We start from the raw sequence: 21,160 nt of genomic DNA on the forward strand, positions 1-21,160 counted from the left end.
ATGTCCGAATCAAGCCCTCTGATGGCTTTCTTTGGCCAGATGAGCAACTTGGGTGGCATCGTTATCAAAGGTTCGTTGAGTTGATGTCATCAAAGCCGTGAACACTGGCTTCGAGATGCGCCTCTAGAATAATATGCTGACTTGCATCTCTAGAACAACCAAAGCTCGACCTCGATCTCTATATCCAGAACTACACCGGTCCGTCACCTCGATTGCACTGATGCCACCTCGATGTACCCGTTGACAGCTCGTCTAGGCCGAACAAGAATCGATCGCCTCATCCAAATCGGAAAATCCTCCGTACCACTTTGTATCGACGCGCTGAAGGCTGCTATCACCGAGATTAAAAAAGGCTCAGATGTGTCCCTATACGTTGAAGCTTGGGGCTGTATTCGTGTTGCTGCTCCAGATGACCCCGAAGCCCAAAAAGACCAAGCATGGATTGATAGAGTCGAGCGCGAGAATAAGATCGAAGCCTCACGGCTCGAAACCCAGCTTAAGCAATACCGACACAATTTGATCAAAGAGAGCATCCGAGTGCGTGCAAACTTCAGACCTCTGTGAATATAACCTCCTAACTTTGCTTAGATGGGAAACGAAGATCTGGGTCAGCATTTCGAGAAAACGGGATATTTAGAGGCAGCAGCCGAGGCGTACAACCGCATGCGCCAGGACGTAACCACCACCAAACACATTATTGATTGTGGCATCCACCTCGTTAATGTCTATATCGCTAGACGCGACTGGACCATGGTTCTTAACAATCTGGGTAAGATCGTTGGTGTTCAGAGTGGTGAGGAGGAACGTACCTATCAGCCATACACAAAACTTGTCTCCGGTATTGCGCTCCTTGGTCTTAAGCACTACAAGGATGCAGCCAACAACTTCCTCCAAGTCGACTTCACCGTACCGCCTGCGCAATACAACCACATCGCTAGCCCTAACGACATCGCCGTTTACGGAGGTCTCCTTGCCCTGGCCACTATGGAAAGACAGGAGCTTCAAACTCGAGTCTTGGACAACCAGTCATTCCGCTCATTCCTAGAACATGAATCGCACGTCCGCAAGGCCATCAGCCTTTTTGTTAATGGCAGATACTCAAACTGCCTTGCTATTCTCGAGTCTATTCGAAACGACTGTCTCCTGGACATCTACCTACAGCGCCATGTCTCAACGCTCTACTCACAGATCCGAAGAAAATGCATTGTCCAGTACTTCATACCATTCTCATGCGTCACCCTCGAGAGCTTGAACCAAGCATTTGCGCAGGAAGGAGAGTCAGTCGAGATGGAGCTCGTATCTATGATCCGTGAAGGAACACTCAAGGCCCGTCTAGATATCAAGAATCAGGTGGGCAACCTTTTCTTTTACCATCTAGACCACGCACTGATTCTCAATAGTTGCTCATTGCCGACCAACCCAACCCGAGACTTGAGATGCAGAAGCAGGCACTTGAGGTTGCTACCAAGTACGAGGAGGAGGCCAAGGAGAGACTCCGCCGTATGAACCTCATTGCCGCCGGTCTCGAGGTTGCAGGAAGGGCAAAAGGACCCGGCCTTGGTGGTCGTGAAATAAATGAACAGTGGTACGGTGAGAACAAACCACCGGGACAGCCAGGCGCCGTCGAGGCCTAGAAATTTCGGTGCAGTCATTTAAAATTGTTCGCCTTGGTCCTTTTTGGCTGATTCAAAGGGGAAGCTGGGCGAGCTGGGTATCACAATCTGAACGAATGAACTGCGTATCGCATTACGGCCTAGGCGTTAGGAATTCCTGATTATGGTTATCCGCTTAAGGGTATGGAACTACAATGCGGTAGATTAGATGAGGCGTCAGGAGCATACTTCGAAATAAATCATTCCATCTACTGTTGTTCTTATGCATATGTTTTGATCATTCTTGTTCAAGGGGGTATCATTATTAAGTTCGAGCCCTTGCCTCTAGCTACATACTATTCTTCAGCCCATCAACTGTCGCAAGTCTGTGGGAGGCCATCGCACTTGTGCGAAGGTCAGGCAGCGTTTGATGCTCTGAAGATACTTGCGCGTAACCTCGTCTCCCATTACATGGCCCTTCTCTCCATCGTGTAGCTTCTCGCGAGCGCTACGCTCGTGAATGCCTACCATGGTGACACCGATAGGCCATGCTGCCTTGCCAATACTCAGGCGTAGATATCCGTCGTTGGCATCCACGTAACGACGCTCTTGAAGAGCTTGAACAATTTCTGTAACAGGCTTGAGAATGTCGTCGTCAAGTTCGCCTTGCTCAAACTTGCGGAATAGCTGCAAATTGTTAGTACGCATCTTGTTTCGTAGAATAAGGATGATTTACTGGTTTCATGTTCTCTCGAGTCTGTACCATAGCATTATATGCCGTTTTGCTGGCACTCGTATCCCGCTTCTCAGCCTCCATAGCTCGCTCGTACTCAGTAAGAACCATCGTAAAGTAGCTTGCCAGTTGTCGAAATAGCCACTTCCTGCCTTCCTTGTCTTTCGGTAGTTCAGTAGTCACCTTCATATCTTTCTCATCCACGAGTTCTAACGTTGTCGGTATTGGGCCCTTGGTCATGACTGTCGTCAACTTGCGATATCGTCTCAATTTCGTAGAGTGATTCTCTCCAAACAAGATAGCCGGTTCACCCAACCCCCTCAACTTTTCAACGAGCTCCTCCTCCGGTATATCCTCGCTCGCATGGACACCATCCTCAACGTCTTCGCTCTTAGCCTTGACCAGCTCTGGCAAACCAAGTCGCTTCCTTCGGGCTCGTTCTTCTTCGGCTTCTTGCTCTTCGCGCCTTCTGCGCATATCCTCGGCAAGTTTGCGACGCTTCTCCTCGCGGGCGGCGTTCTCGGCGGCGGCATCTTCCTCTCGTTTGCGCTTGGCGGCTGCTCTGGCTTCGCGCTCGGCCTCCAGCGCTTTTTGTTCAGCAAGGTATGCTTCTTTTCTTTGCGCTTCGATCTCTGAACGTTTCAAGTACTTCTTTTCCTCGGTGCCGGAGCTCTTCTTGCTCTTTGAGAGCTCTTTGTTCATCAGCGCCACGAAATCCATGGTGTCGATTGGATGGCGTTTTTATCAACGTGTTGATGTTCCTGATGCAGGAGCGTTGATTCAAAATTAGAATTGGCCAATGGTTGATATTGGGAGATTGAGAGAATGGTGCCGCTCGGTGTTCGAAAACCTGTTGTCGCAGTCTGTAAATGGTAAGAGTTCACAAATTGTTGATGGAGCGCGAAGTCATGATGGTTTAAGCGGATATAGATCGGTTAATTTGGATACTTTAGTGATGCCTCTCATCATTCGCAACTTGAACAACAAAGCTTCACCATAATAACTGAGTCTCACAATTTTCCCTTTTTCTCTCTTTTCAGTCTTCTAAGATGTCTTCCTCTCCAGAAAAGCCACTACGCGAAGATACAACACCTTTCTTGCTACAACTCTTCTATCGTACAGGATCTCTTCATAGGTATACATGCCCCCTCCCGATATAGATGGCTTTACAGCATAAGAAGTTAATAATGTTTTACTCATAGACCAGATGAATTTGAGTCGCATAGTTTGCCACCACATATACCTGTGTATACATGGGCAGACTGTACGCTGAATGAGTTGGCTCTGGAACTTGCAGGCGCCAAAAAGTCAGCATTGCCTTCACCCTCTATAGGATGTCGTCTTGTATTTCAGTTGGTATTTCCAGATCTTCGAAACACCGCCGCTGTTTCAAATGCTCCCCCAAAATACGGGGTTAAGGACCTCGGCAGCATTGTTTTAGGTGGTGATTCCGGCGCAGACACATCTGGTGATATATCCATGGATGTCACAATAAGAGGCAGTGACGACAAAAACAAGACCCTTAACGAGTGTCGATTTGTAGTTGGCGACTACATAACTTGCGCAATATTACCACCACTCTCGGATGGCTCGGTGGCATCTGCTTCAAGCGTGCGAAGGGAGCAGGCTTCGGGTCCGCATGAAGTCCGAGGGACTCTCCGAGGAGGTCGAGATAACGGTTCTGGCCGTAGGAATCCAAGAGGAGGACGATCTGGCTGGAGGGATGATGTCGGGGGAGATTTCCCAATGGGTGATTGGAGGAGAGGCGAAAAATTACCAGACACCTCCAGTGGGCGATCGAGAGGTAGAGGGAGGTGGTAGCAGACACCCAGTGCTTAGTTTGATAGCGTCACGTTCGATTATACCCATTTTCCATTCAAAGTATCGGACATATCACAATCTCAGCGGCCATTCGTTAATCGTTGACCTCGGTTCAATTGAATCCCTACCATGGGCTCTATCCCAATCAGGGTGCTTTACATATGTACACATCTTGAATCTCCAATGCCCGGTCGATTTATTTCTCGTAAACGAGGTCGCCCTTTCGCTTCGCTCGGAAATCCCAGAGTCCCTTCACTTGTCAGCATTTCGGTGGTCGTCGCAGTCCCTGTTCCTTGACTTACGTCGGTCTTGTAGGCGATGTAGCCCATAATGGAGGGGATTACGGCAACGTAAATGAAGGTGAGCCTGGCAGTTCGGGGCGTCCATCGGAAGTAGTGATGGCGCGTCTTCATCATAGCTATTCACATTGTCAGATTGCGCTCGAGTCGAAGGCGTTGCTGTCAAGGTCGGGGAGAAGTCACGCACCGGCATATTTGAGGTAGGCCGGGTCCGGCTTGACGTCTGTAGAGCAGCGGTTAGCATAGTTCGGAATTATTGGTCTCTATTTGACCTACTGAGGTGCGCCATTTTGATTGACGGTGATTTGTGTCGTGCTAGAGTGGTTTGCGGGACGAATTGGCCGTCGTGATGGTCGGTTTGAGTGATGCTTAACCTAGGACGACGATTGTAGCTTTGATGATTACCTAAGTCTGTGACTTAATTATGGCAGCTACCATTGGGCAGCTAGCATTAGGAAACCTACCCTGTACCTTAGCCATATTTAGCCAGTTATACTGTAATCTTTTTGAAGTATGCTTTTTAGTGATACCTCTATTGGTTTTAAGCATTTTTCATCAATGCTTCGTAGTCTGAATGTTGGTTCCTGCTGGTTTTAGGTGAGGGTGTTGCATGTGACAGTTGTAGCTCATTTGAATGCCAAATATGAATACAACTTACATTCTAGTAATGTTCATAAACATCCTCATTATCAGTCATTGTCGGTGCTATTTTCACAAACGACTCGAAACTTGAAATTGAAGCTACTTGGATTTTCTATTCTTATAATCTGGCCTTTAACTATAAAATGAGTTGTCAAGCTTCCAACTGTAATCGATAGTAAGGTAGTTTAAATAGAGATGCCGGCATAAATGAATGGACAGAAATTAAGAAGAGATTCAGCTGCATAAACAATAAAACCTACCTTAATCAAGCAGTATAGATACCTAGCTAAGATCATAAATAAGTCTTGGATATCATGGATTGCATTCGGTATGAGCCACGACTTATACCCGTGTTGTCAGAGTCACGTGAGAAGACCCACTGAAGCGCGTCTCCCAGGCCATCTCCCAGAATTTATCGTGATGAAGGCAACTTTCTCAAAAGCTCCCTACCATCTACCCCTGGTCGTGCCTGCTCAAAATCTGCGCGACCAGCATCAATTTCATCACCAAATAACGGCGACAAACCAGCTATTACTAATATTAATACCGATAGCGCTTTGGAACCGGTAGCGTGACTAATCACGCGCAACGGCGCTCAGCCTAATAGCGACAGCTTCACGATCCTTTCCTTTCTCTTGAGCGCATCAAGAAGCAATCATGTCGCACCTTCCTCCACCTCCTCCCCCAGGATGGGGACCTCCTCCTCCGCCTCCGCCATCGTCTTCTCTGCCTCCTCCTCCCTCGACTCCAGCTCCGCCACCACCAGGTTATCGCCCTCCGACCGATCCTCAGATGGCGAAATTTGCCCAGAAGAAGAAGGAATGGGTGAAATCCCAGCGCAACCGGTTCGGTGAGAAGCGGAAAGGAGGATTCGTGCAGACTCAAAAGGCCGACATGCCTCCGGAACATCTGCGCAAGATCGTCAAGGATATCGGAGATGTTTCCCAGAAGAAATATACGAATGATAAGAGAAGCTACTTAGGAGCCCTCAAGTTCATGCCACACGCAGTTCTGAAGCTCCTTGAAAATATGCCGATGCCATGGGAATCGGCACGGGAAGTCAAGGTGCTCTATCATGTAAACGGGTGCTTAACTTTGGTCAACGAGATCCCGCGTGTTATCGAACCTGTTTTCTTTGCGCAGTGGGCTATGATGTGGACGTTTATGCGCAAAGAAAAGGCCGACAGAAGACTATTCAAGCGTATGCGATTCCCGCCTTTCGATGACGAAGAGCCTCCCCTGTCGTGGGCGGAAAACTTGGAGGATGTTGAGCCACTTGAGCCGATTCAGATGGAGTTGGATGAGGAAGATGACGAAGCCGTATATGAATGGTTCTATGACCACAGACCCCTTCTAGATACACCGCACGTCAACGGTCCAAGCTACAAGGCCTGGAACCTCACACTACCTCAGATGGCGACCCTTTTCCGTCTGAGTCGACCACTTGTTTCTGACGTCGTTGACAAGAACTACTTCTATCTCTTCGACCTCAAGAGCTTGTTAACAGCCAAGGCTCTTAACGTCGCCCTTCCTGGCGGTCCTCGTTTTGAACCACTGTACAAGGATATCGACCCTAACGATGAAGACTTCGGCGAGTTTAATGCGATTGATCGCATCATCTTCCGAAACCCCATCCGAACCGAGTTCAGGGTCGCCTACCCGTACCTCTATAATTCGCTACCAAGGAGTGTTCATTTATCGTGGCACTCACACCCCCAGGTCGTATTCAATCGTGCGGATGACCCTGATCTCCCGACGTTCCATTTCGATCGCCGCATCAACCCCATCTCTTCGCGAACCGTTGCACCCAAGAATGTTGAGGTTTCCCACGAGGACGAAATATTTGGCGCCGGCAACATTGAGGAGTCCGAAGATGATGCTTTTGAGCTTCCAGCTGGAGTCGAGCCGTTCCTTGCCGACGAGGATATCGAGAATGAGAACACATCATCTGCTGTCGAACTTTGGTGGGCACCTTATCCATTTGACCGACGATCTGGACGCATGGTTCGAGCACAAGATGTGCCTCTAGTCAAACAGTGGTACCTCGAGCACCCTCCCTCCGATCGACCTCCAGTCAAGGTCCGAGTCTCATACCAGAAGCTCCTCAAGAATTTCGTATTGAATGAACTGCACAAGAAGAAGCCAAAGGCGCAAAACAAGCAGAACTTGATGCGATCCCTCAAGCAAACCAAGTTCTTCCAGCAGACAACCATCGATTGGGTCGAGGCTGGTCTGCAGGTTTGTCGCCAGGGTTTCAATATGCTTAACCTCCTTATCCACCGCAAGAACTTGACATATCTTCACCTCGATTACAACTTTAATTTGAAGCCCGTCAAGACCTTGACCACCAAGGAGCGAAAGAAGTCTCGTTTCGGAAACGCTTTCCATCTCATGCGAGAAATCTTGAGGCTTACAAAGCTTATCGTTGATGCCCAAGTTCAGTACAGACTTGGAAATATTGACGCCTTCCAACTTGCAGATGGTATCCTTTACGCCTTCAACCACGTTGGTCAGCTCACGGGTATGTACCGATACAAATACAAACTGATGCACCAGATTCGAACTTGTAAGGATCTGAAGCATCTTATTTACTACCGATTTAATTCTGGACCCGTCGGCAAGGGTCCTGGATGTGGTTTCTGGGCTCCCGCTTGGAGGGTCTGGCTTTTCTTCATGCGAGGTATCATTCCTTTGCTTGAGAGATGGTTAGGAAATCTTTTGTCTCGTCAATTTGAGGGTCGACATAGCAAGGGAGTTGCAAAGACCGTCACTAAGCAACGTGTGGAGTCTCATTTTGATTTGGAGCTCCGCGCATCCGTTATGGCTGATCTTATGGACATGATGCCCGAGGGTATCAAACAGAACAAGGTCAACACCGTGCTTCAGCATTTGTCTGAGGCCTGGAGATGCTGGAAGAGCAACATCCCCTGGAAGGTTCCTGGCCTGCCTGCTCCTATTGAGAATATCATTCTCCGATACGTCAAGTCCAAGGCCGATTGGTGGATCTCAGTTGCCCACTACAACCGTGAGCGTATTCGACGAGGAGCTACTGTTGACAAGACTGTCGCCAAGAAAAACGTTGGTCGTTTGACTCGACTTTGGCTCAAGGCTGAGCAAGAACGCCAGCATAATCACATGAAGGATGGCCCTTACGTGTCCTCCGAAGAAGCCATTGCCATCTACACCACCACCGTGCATTGGCTTGAGTCTCGCAAGTTCTCTCCTATCCCCTTCCCAAGTGTTTCTTACAAGCACGACACCAAGATTCTCATTCTTGCGCTTGAGCGCCTGAGGGAGGCATATTCAGTGAAGGGCCGTCTCAACCAAAGTCAACGAGAGGAACTGGCCTTGATTGAGCAAGCGTATGATAGTCCTGGAACCACATTGGAGCGTATCAAGCGTTTCTTGCTTACCCAGCGAGCTTTCAAGGAAGTCAACATCGACATGAACGACAACTACAGCACCATCAACCCTGTCTATGATATTGAGCCTATCGAGAAGATTAGCGATGCTTACCTGGATCAATACCTTTGGTATCAAGCAGATCAGCGACATCTTTTCCCTGCCTGGATCAAGCCATCAGATTCCGAGGTCCCGCCTCTGCTTGTTTACAAGTGGGCACAGGGTATCAACAACCTCGACCGTGTGTGGCAGACTGAGAATGGCGAATGCAATGTCATGATCGAGACGGAACTTTCCAAGGTTTACGAAAAGATGGAGCTCACACTTCTGAACTCTCTACTCAGGCTGATTATGGACCACAATTTGGCGGATTATATCACGGCCAAGAACAATGTTCAGCTCACCTACAAGGACATGAACCATGTCAACAGTTATGGCATGATCCGTGGCTTACAGTTCTCTGCGTTTGTGTTCCAATTCTATGGTCTTGTGTTGGACCTTCTGCTTCTGGGTCCTCAGCGAGCCAGTGAAATTGCTGGACCACCTCAAAGCCCCAACGACTTCTTGCAGTTCCGTGACCGAGAGACCGAGTCCAGTCATCCTATCCGACTCTACACTCGATACATCGACAAGGTTTGGATCTTCCTCAGATTTACTGCTGAGGAGTCTCGAGACCTCATCCAAAGATTCCTCACCGAACAACCTGACCCTAACTTTGAGAACGTTATCGGATACAAGAGCAAGAAGTGCTGGCCAAGAGATTCTCGCATGCGCCTGATGCGCCATGATGTGAACCTCGGACGAGCTGTCTTCTGGGACCTGAAGAACCGTCTGCCTCGATCCGTAACAACGATTGAGTGGGATGATAGCTTTGTCAGCGTTTACAGTCGTGATAACCCCAACTTGCTCTTCTCTATGTGTGGTTTCGAAGTCCGCATTCTCCCCAAGATTCGCAACCAGAATGAAGAATTCCCTGTTAAGGATAGTGTGTGGTCTCTTGTCGACAACACCACAAAGGAGAGGACAGCCCACGCTTTCCTGCAAGTCACCGAGGAGGATATTCAGAAGTTCAACAACCGTATCCGACAGATTCTCATGTCATCGGGCTCTACAACTTTCACCAAGATTGCCAACAAGTGGAACACGGCGTTGATCGCCCTCTTTACTTACTATCGCGAGGCGGCTGTATCGACCGTCGACCTTCTTGATACAATCGTCAAGTGTGAGACCAAGATTCAAACTCGCGTCAAGATTGGTCTGAACTCCAAGATGCCTTCTCGTTTCCCCCCTGCCGTCTTCTATACCCCCAAGGAGCTTGGTGGTCTGGGCATGATTTCGGGCTCACATATTCTCATTCCTGCCAGTGATAAGCGTTGGTCAAAGCAAACCGACACTGGCGTTACTCATTACAGGGCAGGAATGACCCACGATGAGGAGACCCTCATCCCGAACATTTTCCGGTACATCATCCCTTGGGAGGCCGAGTTCATCGACTCTCAACGAGTCTGGACAGAATATTCCCAGAAACGTCTTGAAGCTAATCAACAGAACCGTCGTCTTACTCTCGAGGATCTCGAAGATAGCTGGGACCGCGGTCTTCCTCGAATCAACACCCTGTTCCAAAAGGACCGAAGCACCCTGAGCTTCGACAAGGGATTCCGAGCTCGAGCTGAATTCAAGATCTATCAATTGATGAAGAATAATCCTTTCTGGTGGACTAGTCAACGTCATGATGGAAAATTGTGGAACCTGAACGCTTATCGTACCGATGTGATCCAAGCACTGGGTGGTGTTGAGACCATTCTTGAACACACCCTCTTCAAAGCAACAGGTTTCCCTTCATGGGAAGGCCTCTTCTGGGAAAAGGCGAGCGGCTTTGAAGAGAGTATGAAGTTCAAGAAGTTGACAAATGCTCAAAGAAGTGGACTTAATCAAATCCCGAACCGTCGCTTCACTTTGTGGTGGTCACCCACCATCAACCGAGCCAACGTCTACGTGGGTTTCCAGGTCCAGCTTGATTTAACTGGCATTTTCTTGCACGGAAAGATTCCTACTCTGAAGATCTCGCTGATCCAGATCTTCCGAGCTCATTTGTGGCAGAAGATCCATGAGTCTGTTGTTATGGATCTTTGCCAGGTATTTGACCAGGAACTGGAATCTCTCGGCATTGAGACAGTTCAGAAAGAGACTATCCATCCTCGAAAGTCTTACAAGATGAACAGTTCTTGTGCCGATATCCTTCTTTTCTCCAACCACAAGTGGAACGTGACCAGACCATCACTTCTTTACGACACCAAGGATGTTATTGAGCAGACAACTACCAACAAATTCTGGATTGATGTCCAGCTCCGATATGGCGATTACGACTCACATGATATTGAACGGTACACACGTGCCAAGTATCTTGACTATACGACAGACAGTGCCAGTATCTACCCCTCAGCTACTGGTCTAATGATTGGTATTGATCTTGCCTACAACCTCTATTCTGCTTACGGCATGTACTTCCCTGGTCTCAAGGTTCTTGTGCAGCAGGCTATGGCCAAGATCATGAAGGCCAACCCCGCTCTGTACGTTTTGCGCGAGCGTATCCGAAAGGGCCTTCAACTCTACGCATCTGAGAGTAACCAGGAATTCTTGAACTCCCAGAACTACTCGGAATTGTTCAGCAACCAGACACAGCTGTTTATCGATGACACAAACGTCTACCGTGTTACCATTCACAAGACCTTCGAGGGTAACTTGACAACCAAGCCCATCAACGGTGCTATCTTCATCTTCAATCCACGAACCGGACAGCTGTTCCTCAAGATCATTCATACTAGCGTCTGGGCTGGACAGAAGCGTCTTGGTCAGCTCGCCAAGTGGAAGACAGCCGAAGAAGTCGCTGCTCTGATCCGATCATTGCCTGTGGAAGAACAACCCAAGCAGCTGATTGTGACAAGAAAGGGTCTTTTGGATCCTCTGGAAGTCCACTTGCTCGACTTCCCTAATATTTCTATTCGGGCTTCAGAGCTTCAGCTTCCCTTCCAGGCAGCGATGAAAGTGGAAAAGCTTGGTGACATGATCCTGCGTGCCACTGAACCTCAGATGGTGCTTTTCAACCTGTACGATGAGTGGCTGAAGAGTATTTCGTCTTACACTGCCTTCTCTCGTCTTGTTCTTATTCTGCGCGCGCTCCACGTCAACCCTGACAAGACCAAGCTCATCCTCCGACCTGACAAGACTGTCATCACACATGAGCACCATATTTGGCCATCGCTGTCAGACGAGGACTGGATCAAGGTTGAAACGCAGCTTCGAGATCTTATCCTAAATGATTACGGCAAGAAGAACAACGTCAATGTCTCCAGTTTGACGACCAGTGAAGTGCGAGACATTATCCTGGGTATGGAAATTTCGGCCCCATCAATGCAACGGCAACAAGCCGCCGAGATTGAGAAGCAGCAACAAGAGCAGGCACAGTTGACGGCTGTGACCACCAAGACCCAGAACGTGCACGGCGAAGAGATCATCGTTACCACAACTTCGCAGTTTGAGCAGCAAACATTTGCCTCCAAGACCGAATGGCGAACACGAGCTATTGCTACATCCAACTTACGCACACGAGCAAAGAACATCTACGTCTCGTCGGTTGATAATGATCTCGATGACATCACCTACGTCATGCCCAACAACATTCTGAAGCGTTTCATCACTATTGCTGACCTCAGAGTGCAAGTCGCTGGCTACCTGTACGGTTCTTCAGCCCCCGACAATGACCAGGTCAAGGAGATCAAGTGTATCGTTATGATCCCGCAGATTGGCGGCCTCCGCAACGTCCAACTACCCCAGCAACTTCCTCAGAGCGAGTTCCTTGAAGGAATGGAGCCTCTGGGTGTGATCCACACCGTCTCTGGTAGCGAACTACCTTACATGTCTGCCATGGATGTGACAGAACACTCAAAGCTCCTCGATGCGCATAATGAGTGGGACAAGACCAACACCGTCACGGTCTCGGTCGCATTCACACCTGGCAGTGTATCTCTATCGGCGTGGGGCCTCACACCGGCTGGCTACAAGTGGGGAGCTGAGAATAAGGACACCCAGAGTGATCAACCTCAAGGATTTACTACGACAATGGGTGAGAAGCGAAAGCTGTTGCTGAGCCCACGGTTCAGGGGATTCTTCTTGGTACCGGATGATGGCAGGTGGAACTACAGTTTTATGGGAAATGCGTTTAATGGAATGGAGAAGAAGCCTGTCCACGTCAAGCTGGATACGCCACTGCCGTTCTATAGCGACCAGCACAGACCAGTGCATTTCGTTAACTTCGCGGAACTGGAGGATATTTGGGTGGACCGATCGGATAACTTTGCTTAAAGTAGTGGGTAAATGGGCGTTGTTTTATCAAAGAAGGGAGCATTTTTTTTGTAATCAATTAGTTGACCTGGGCAGACTGGGTGTAATTTTTCATGCATGTTGTAAAATAGCTATGGTACAATGAGAAGATGGAGAAATTGAAGCCGAGATAACGCATCATTTGACTTGATTAGTGACGGGATGATTTCCGTATATGGTGTTGACAACTTCTGCAAAGGATTTGGATCATGCTTGTGACGAAGCTGAGTACACTCCAGCGTGGTCATAACTTAGGAAATGTTATCATAAACACTAAAATTATAAATAAAATTAGATTATGTTCATTTCTTCTCATAAAGTTATATAAAATTATATAAAATAAATCATCTAACAAATCTAGATCACACACCTGCACGGGATCTAGGTATGGATAGCAATTCTTTTCCTTTCTTTTCCCCTTGGGTGTAAAGTCTAAAAAGAAGTCATCGACATCGACCAGCAAGATGCATGCGGATGCAGATGACGGATGGCGACAAGGGTTCGCATGGATGACCCACGTCGATAGCCGGGTAATTGACCGTCTCGTTGGGAGAAGGGAGATGGAATATGGAGATAGAAAACTGTAGGCGGCAGAATTGGGAATAGATTCGTGCAAGGGCCGTACCGTACTAAAAGGCGGCTTGACCGAGGGCGTGGAAGCGCGCTGAGCTGTCAGTCAGCTGCGTGGGGGAGTAAAATTGGTCATTTATGCATTCATGCGAATATTGGAAGCGAGGTTATGAAATAGAAAGCTTTGATAGTTTGATAGTCTTAAGTGGCGGAGTTGAGAGAAGATCCTATGGTAATTTAGGTAAAGATTTTTCAAATAGATCAGCAAAGATTTCCCCTCCTATTTAGGTTTTTCGTTTACCTATAGTCACCTATGTTATAACGATATCTTTGGAAATTCACTGAAGATCTTTCTCTTTACGTTGTGGGGCAAATGGCATTAGGACGGGTGTATCTTGTTATTTTTGGCCGTTGGGTTTTCAGGGGTTAAGAGCTGGAGATCTACGCGAATTTCGCTGACGTCGATTACTATTCTGGTCAACCCAGCCCAGCCGAACCCATGTCTTTTTACCTCCTTGACAAGTGACCCGCATAGGTACATAGTCTAGGCGTTCCGTACCTGCAGTAAGAAGCCTGTAAGGTTGACTAGGGATAGTTACAAGGTGGTTCGAGCCAAAGATGGCGTCAAAGACCAGGCCCTGAGCTGCCATTGCTCGGTAAGATGGACGATCCCTCCCCCCAGAATTGGGTCACGGCAGGCAGTCAGTCACATTCCCACAGCGATTCTAGTTTCCGGGCCGTTGAGCTGGACTACCTAGAGGCTGGGCTATCACTTGATGAGACAATGCTCCGGTCATGGCTGGCTTATTCACCATCACGTAAAGTGAGCTTTGTTCAATAGTCTTGTCTCATTGTTTAGGGTATCTTAGGTTTGCAATGCATTGTGTTGTGCTGGTTCGAGGTCAACCCATATAGTGTCAGCTTTAAATCAGTCAATTACCAACAGCTACATTTACTGAGAATGAATATCATGAACAATGAGATCAGATTAGATCAACAGAACAAAAACCGTTCGTGTTGATGTTTCTGATTAATAATATTAACTCTCGGTATATATCGTCGACTTATAGACAGTCCTGCCTATATCGATCTGTCAAATCACTATATCTAGTGTGTTCAGCGTTTCAAATAGATAATGCAGAAGAGCTTGGATGAGCTGCCAACCTAGAATAATACTATTCATAGACTAAAAACCTCGATCTATCTGTCGATCCACGACCTAGCCTGTCATGTTGGCACTATTTCGCTGTGATAGATTGTTAATAAAGTAATAGTGTGCTCGGGATATAGCTGAGATTAGGTTGCTGTCATCGTGGGGAAGCGATACTGTTGCATTCTCTAGACCAATTGCTACCTACCATCGCCCGCTTGACTTCAATGACGTTCATTCTTTAGTGCCCGCCTACTACGTAAAACTCCAAGGCATTTTTCTGGAAGGCACCACTACCTCTTCTCCTTCCTCAATTTTGATACTCAGTCTGCCTTGGTGGTTCTTTCCAAATCTTCAAACTGGCCAAATCATGCTCAGGCAACTTCCCCCTGTTCCCCCTCTCAGCCAAGCCTCCATTTCTCCCTACTCATCATTCCCCCTTTGACAGTATCATCATCTCTACATTTCAACTCCAAGCAAGCATCTCGTGCCATCACCACTCAAAGTTCAGCCCATTCATCGCCGGATATCCTTAAGGAGTTACCGTCCGACGACTTACATCCACTATTGCCCATCTTCAATCACACTCAGGGCGGCGCGTGCTCATTCCGCTCCACCAGCAACTAGGGTCCTGTACGCTAGCCAAGGTCCCGACTCCCAACAAGGCCCTGTAGGCGCTAGAAGGTCCTTCTAGAAGGTCATTCCCGACCTCCTGTTCCTGTTCCTGAACCGGGGTCCTGGCATCCGATCCCCCAATTGACGTCTCGTTCATGACGACCATGACAGTGACAAAACCGTTGACTCGACTTGACTTGTCACACTCGCACATCAGGAGATGCTTGTTAATGCGTCCCTGCCGCCGGAACACCGTCTTGCCGGATCCCCAGGCTCTTTTCGGCCTCAACATCATGCGTGTTTCGACTTCAAAACGCCTGTTACCCTACGCGATGCACGCCTTCCAAGGGCCGTCTGATTGATTGGCATGAGGCATTGAACAGCGCAATCTTGGGCACTCCGAACGGAATGTCAATGCCCGCTCAATAGGGCTGTTCTGGGCACACGCACCAGCACCAGCCACTGTCGATAGCGGCCTCGATATGGGGCGTTCATCCTTTTGACATATCGTCAGGTTTCAAGCCAACACACATTTTCTATCTTGGTCCCGGCTCAGGACCGGGTAGGTCCAGCCTGATGCAGTATCGCATCGCATACAGCTCCATGCTTCTCAGACAAGCAAGCATCTGCGCATATGTCTGAGTTCCCATATTTTTCGGCGTCATGGCCTTTACCAGAAGCTCTCATTTGCATCCATTATCTTGCCAAGGCAGTCACTATCAGACTCATCTCGGTCACCAATTCTGATGTGGATGTCGCTGCCCGTTACCGTTCCTCTCAGCCCTCCCCTATTTAGTGATCCAGATAATCGGTTTGCAGGGTCGATTTTCCCGTTTGCTGGACATGGCCCATGCTCACGTAGCCAGGTACGCCCTGTCCATGAGCCGCGAGGCCACTTCTAGCTCTAGGCAGTTGTTAGTTGACTGTTGCACGTATCTGGTCCCTGACTTTAGTGCGGGAGCTTGTTCAATCCAGCCACCGTTAACCAGGATGTCGATCTAGCTTGTGCGGAACAACATCATGGCGTGCGCTCACATTGATCAAATCTGGACCAGCCCCGACAACCCGGCCTGCACACTCGTCCATCCATGATGGGTTTCTCCCTGCTTTACCATCCAGATTTGCCAAACGGAGGTTCCCGGACAGTGGAGATGGTTCTGCTTGCGATCTAGTCCAATTGATAGACACGATCCTGGTTGAGCCATCTACTATAGCAAACCCTGGGTTTGTTATAACCCTCCGCTCCACACCGTTACTCCTGTCCTGCACCAAGCACCAGAGCTGTTTTCTCCCTTGTTGCCACGCCATCAGCTCGGCACCCACTCTCTGTGGCTCTTTCTTTGGAAAGGCGACGAAAAACCTGACAATGGCCGTTTTGCTGTTGTGTTTCTACGGCTGTTCTTGGCCACCTCAGTGTGGTCTAGTCTCACGCTCTTCAAGCGAAGCGCGTTTCAAGTTGGCATTGTGCCCCAATAAGCACCTCCGCCCACCGTCCTTCTGTGTCATCTTTTCCAGCAGAGGTACATTTTCCTAATTGTTCTACAGAGTATGTGCAGGGGAAATTGCCATCTAATCGGGAGAGCTTGTATTCAAAGCAATGCTATTGCATTGTGCTCTTATCCTTGCTAGTCATGATGGATGCCAGGGGTGGCTCTTGTTTCTATATCAGGCACCCTGGAGACCTTGCAATGGACATAAGATCGTCAAATTGACCACCCTCCAGACCCTGGCCTTGGTTAACAGGTAGTCTCCGCAGCCCAGCACTTGTCGGACGGGGATTGTGCTCATACCGGACTGGGCAAAATCTCCAAGTGCTTTAACCTGCAGCATGAACGCAGAGAGGCCAGTGATCCACTCCCTCTGCGACCCTGCTCTAGCTACTCCGTCATCAGACGATATAGGCCTGCCCTGGTACTGGCAACGCTTGCCAGGTTACTAGCCCTTGTGTTAAATACGTTTACTGACCCCAGGCCGGGAGCTAAAAGAGATCTTGTGAGGGGACGTATTCTATCATACAAAATAAAGCATTACCGCTTCGACAAACTCGCTTTCCTATCGACTGCCTTACTCCATGCAGTGGTGGTATGTCATAATAATATTCATCCTAATCAAAGTCCTTCTCTTATGCCTTCTCTCGAGACAGCAGCTTCGAATTGAATGCGCATTCAACACACTCCTTTGGACTTCTCACAACCGTTACACTATTATAACTCCTGCCTGAGCTCACCCCCCCAACACGGCCCTCCAACGCCAGTCACCAGCGTCTCACTCAGCTACGGAAACGGGAAAGCCTCTGGCCCGGTACCAATCAGTGAAAATTCAGACAATATATGTGGCAAGCTGCTTAGTAGCTAGTAACGCTATCGACTTACACTTCAGACGCAAAATACAATACCCAGAAGCCTAGCTCGACGCACACAAATCACACCGTTTTGGACACCACTAAATAACCCTTTCTCTTCCTCGCCGTAGCCCGCAAGGGCTTCATCCTGTCAAATTCTTTCCATTCAGAGCCCAGCGGCCGTCCAGAGCGGTTCGCTCTGGAGGACCTCATGTATCGGAGGCACGCTGGCGGGCACCTATCGAGTGGGGGATTATACCGTGGACTACTCGGGTCAGGGCTCACAATCAGGACAGCAAAATCAACATCAGCAAGCATATGATACGTCACTCCATCAGCGTTCACGACACCAGCAGCCTCGGGCCTCTATTCACCATCCAGGAGGCCCGGCTGCTGGTATTCATGGCACTCCCGACCCGCATCACGGAAACCCTCATGTCCAGCACGCAGCAATGGCTCAACACCATCAGCATCCATCACCGCAGATGGTCATGGACCCTTCTCATCTAGGGCACCATCGTCTGGGACCGCCTCAGTTTGGAGCCCCAGGACAAGTCATGGCGCCTATGTACCAGACTCTTTCGACCCCAACACCACCGAATCACCCTCAGCATTCTGTGCCTCCACCCGGCTCTAAGCGGCCACGACCCAGTGATCTTGATCTATCTGTTACAGGAATGGCTGACTTGGACCATTCGGATCTCAGTGGCATGCAACATACACCTTTGGGAGCAGCATATGCTCACGCTGCCGCCGTCGCAGTGTCACAGCCTCAACACCAGCCTATACATCACCACCACCATCTCCCCGACTCGGAGCCACCTTCCAAGATGATGCGCCGCGATGACGGCTTAGGGGGAGCTCCAAGCGTTGTGGGACAAATCGGAATGCCGGATCCAGCACCTCGCCCCCGAGGACCTAAACTGAAGTTCACGCCAGAAGACGACCAGCTGTTGATCGAACTGAAGGAAAACAAGAACTTGACGTGGAAGCAAATCGCAGACTTTTTTCCAGGACGATCTTCAGGGACATTACAAGTTCGATACTGTACGAAGCTCAAAGCCAAAACAACGAACTGGACAGACGAGACGGTACGTTAACCTGCAAACTACCCCCTAAACATGGTGGTGTGGTTGAGGAATTTTCTGACTTTCTTTCTAGGACCAAAAGCTTCGAACTGCCCTTCAGGACTACGAAAACGAGAAATGGAGAATCGTAGCCAATAAAGTTGGCACCGGCTTTACTCCTGCAGCGTGTCGAGAACGGGCTGAGCAACTAATGGTTGAGGATCCAGCAACTTTGGCGGCTTTGTCACAGTCATTATCACCAGCTGTAGCCTCAAACGCAGAATCCGAAGAGCCCTTATATTCCCATCATCAGCTTCAATAATAAAGAAAAATAATTGTGCCAGCGGAGGGTTCATATTATAATTGCGACGCATCAAAAACACCATATTCTCCTTTCAGAACGCTCCTTATTTCTTTACGATCATTCGACCTACGCCCAAACACATTCGCTTTTGCATCTGGCTGCTCTAGCCAACATAATCACCATCACGACAACTTTATCAACGACCCCAAGGCCTTCTTCTAGAGTTGTTGATCTGAGCACACCGATTTCAGCCCAGGTAGTGCACAACGCACCCACGACTTGTTTCTTTTACCCCTGTATTAATTTCTTTTGTTCCGTGCTTACAGGCCGTTTCATTGTTCTTTCGTATTCGAGACTGGCCTTTTTTTTGTCACAAACCCTTTTTTTAACATTAATCATACTTCACTTCCCCATTCCCTTTCTCAAAAATTGTCTTGTATTCCATTTTGTTACGTCTATGATCTCCTATGTCGCTTTACGAAAAAACTATAGACCTGGGAGCCCCGGAAAAGGAGAAAGAATTATTTACATGCACTTAATGTTCCCCATCCTTCAGCCAGGGGAAACCGTCCAATCGCTTGGGATATGTGGCTGATCACACTTTCTTGTCACTTATTACTCTTATCTTATAACTATATTCTACCTCTTAATCATTTATGTATGGGAGCAAAAGCAGGATCATCGGCGGAGCAGGTTTCCTTTTTTGGCGCAGCGTATTTTCGGGTTTGTGTATGTAGAATGACGGACGAACAGGAGCATATTGTGATGTTTCTTGATACCACAGAAGAGGAAACGGAGCATGTAAGCGTAGAGCACGAAAGGCTGGGGCTGGGGTGGTTGGATTCGGATTCGGGAGACGAAGTCCAAAATAGCTATCGGGGTGCCATGATTCAGGAACACTTGGAAGACGAAGGCGCTAGATAATAGAAGACAAGATCTGCTTGATCATCATCAGAATCACGCCATGAGGCTCCTCTCTCTCAGGTCCAGAGTAGTGACGCTAGAAAGATGAGAAAATGGAGCCGGTTCACCTCGACTCCGAACGTTCTGATGCCCTATAATTGAAGCCTTGAAACAAGATATAACGCCCAAACTGCAAAGGTTCCCTCGGATCTGGCTCAGAGCACCCCCTTGCATGCTTTGTCTCACCGGAACCGGTCTCCACAGTTGAGCTAGACGAAACGAAAGTGTTTATGCTTTAAATCCCTGCCACACTCCGCGCATCTCGTCCCTGCCCATGAGATGTAGGCATGTATGTATAGGCTGCGATCAGTTATGATATAGGTAGGGTAAGGCGGGACCTTGCCACGTAGCTATCTGTACAGACAGTGCTGTACGGCACAATTGCCATGGTTGCCGACTGGCGGGGGCCAACCCTGAAGAAAGGCTGCCAGTGAGCGGATGGAGCCGATGAAACGGAGGGCAAAGGGCCCTTTGGGTGTCATGTCACCTGTGGCTTTAAGGCGGTCGAGTCCATCCCACCGGTGTCCTCGTGATGTTAATACCATAGTACTTTGTCGACAGGCTATATGACCAGAAGAGTACAGAAGGCCCGATCTTGGCTGTGATGGATGAGTTGATAGTACTTGTTGTTTGCCTGACTTTGAGAGAAGGACCCGCCTAGTTCTGATTAACTTGTTGCATTACACCGCATGGGATGCAAGTCACGGCGCTAAACGATGGCGTTTTTTGAGCTGGAGCTACGGAGAGTAACAGTTATTCAGATATGCGGGTGCGGATGCGTGCTGGCTTTGTGACGAGCTGCGTGGTGTCTCATTGTGACGTGTTGGGAGGTGAGCAGGAATGGGACAGTATGTATGCATGTGCGAGCGCGCGTCTGTAAGAGACGCGTTGAGCGGTCACACGACGCCAAGTGCAGCTGTCCAGCGGTCGAGAGGAGGTAACACAAGATGTAAGTCGCGTAGCTTGCTGTGTTTGGACGATCTTCATGCTCCGGGGTTGAGGTCGTCTCGAACCACGGCTATCGAGGTCATTTCAGAGCTGAGCATGAAAGAGCAGTAGCTGTGCCACATCTCATCACAGCTAGCAAGCAAGATAACAGTACCTACATGTCGGAGAGCCGGGGAACATAGAAGGTTACCGCCGCTGAAACATCTCTTTCGAAATCTCCGATGTGCAGTCTCTAAGCGAGGCATTATGGCTGGCTGATGTTGTTGACTTGATGTAGGTACTGCATAATATCATAAAGTAGACTGCCCGATCTGTGAAAAACTAGGCTTGAAA

General features: G+C 48.8%; 6 protein-coding genes across 6 annotated transcripts; 4 read left to right on the forward strand and 2 right to left on the reverse strand.

Moving 5' to 3' along the window:
• Window positions 1-1,634, forward strand: BKA55DRAFT_541227 (26S proteasome subunit RPN7-domain-containing protein; the record flags this gene model as incomplete). Its single annotated transcript, XM_046190358.1, has 5 exons — window positions 1-70; window positions 154-198; window positions 248-537; window positions 589-1,350; window positions 1,401-1,634. 5 exons carry the CDS (start codon window positions 1-3, stop codon window positions 1,632-1,634), a joined length of 1,401 nt encoding a protein of 466 aa, XP_046047540.1.
• Window positions 1,635-1,866: 232 nt separating this feature from the next.
• On the reverse strand, window positions 1,867-3,231 carry BKA55DRAFT_573635 (uncharacterized protein). The gene is made up of 2 exons (XM_046193219.1): window positions 2,329-3,231; window positions 1,867-2,279 (listed from the first exon to the last, which is right to left on the reverse strand). Exons 1-2 carry the CDS (start codon window positions 3,043-3,045, stop codon window positions 1,956-1,958), a joined length of 1,041 nt encoding a protein of 346 aa, XP_046047541.1. The 5' UTR covers window positions 3,046-3,231; the 3' UTR covers window positions 1,867-1,955.
• A 55-nt stretch (window positions 3,232-3,286) lies between these two features.
• On the forward strand, window positions 3,287-4,227 carry BKA55DRAFT_573637 (Sin3 associated polypeptide p18-domain-containing protein). Its single transcript, XM_046193220.1, has 2 exons — window positions 3,287-3,460; window positions 3,528-4,227. The coding sequence occupies exons 1-2, from the start codon at window positions 3,375-3,377 to the stop codon at window positions 4,144-4,146; spliced, it is 705 nt and encodes a 234-aa protein (XP_046047542.1). The 5' UTR covers window positions 3,287-3,374; the 3' UTR covers window positions 4,147-4,227.
• On the reverse strand, window positions 4,228-4,898 carry BKA55DRAFT_573640 (uncharacterized protein). Its single transcript, XM_046193221.1, has 4 exons — window positions 4,722-4,898; window positions 4,633-4,668; window positions 4,449-4,564; window positions 4,228-4,396 (listed from the first exon to the last, which is right to left on the reverse strand). The coding sequence occupies exons 1-4, from the start codon at window positions 4,732-4,734 to the stop codon at window positions 4,343-4,345; spliced, it is 219 nt and encodes a 72-aa protein (XP_046047543.1). The 5' UTR covers window positions 4,735-4,898; the 3' UTR covers window positions 4,228-4,342.
• An 846-nt stretch (window positions 4,899-5,744) lies between these two features.
• Window positions 5,745-12,851, forward strand: BKA55DRAFT_692130 (NUC071 domain-containing protein; the record flags this gene model as incomplete). Its single annotated transcript, XM_046199736.1, has 1 exon — window positions 5,745-12,851. One exon carries the CDS (start codon window positions 5,745-5,747, stop codon window positions 12,849-12,851), a length of 7,107 nt encoding a protein of 2,368 aa, XP_046047544.1.
• A 4,181-nt stretch (window positions 12,852-17,032) lies between these two features.
• On the forward strand, window positions 17,033-18,934 carry BKA55DRAFT_595474 (uncharacterized protein; the record flags this gene model as incomplete). The annotated part of the gene is made up of 4 exons (XM_046195814.1): window positions 17,033-17,115; window positions 17,175-17,286; window positions 17,677-18,636; window positions 18,707-18,934. The coding sequence occupies 4 exons, from the start codon at window positions 17,033-17,035 to the stop codon at window positions 18,932-18,934; spliced, it is 1,383 nt and encodes a 460-aa protein (XP_046047545.1).
• Between the last annotated feature and the right edge of the window lie 2,226 nt (window positions 18,935-21,160).

Source organism: Fusarium redolens (genome assembly GCF_020744475.1).
Source record: "Fusarium redolens strain MPI-CAGE-AT-0023 chromosome Unknown BKA55scaffold_11, whole genome shotgun sequence".
In the NCBI taxonomy this organism is placed as follows: Eukaryota; Fungi; Ascomycota; class Sordariomycetes; order Hypocreales; family Nectriaceae; genus Fusarium; species Fusarium redolens.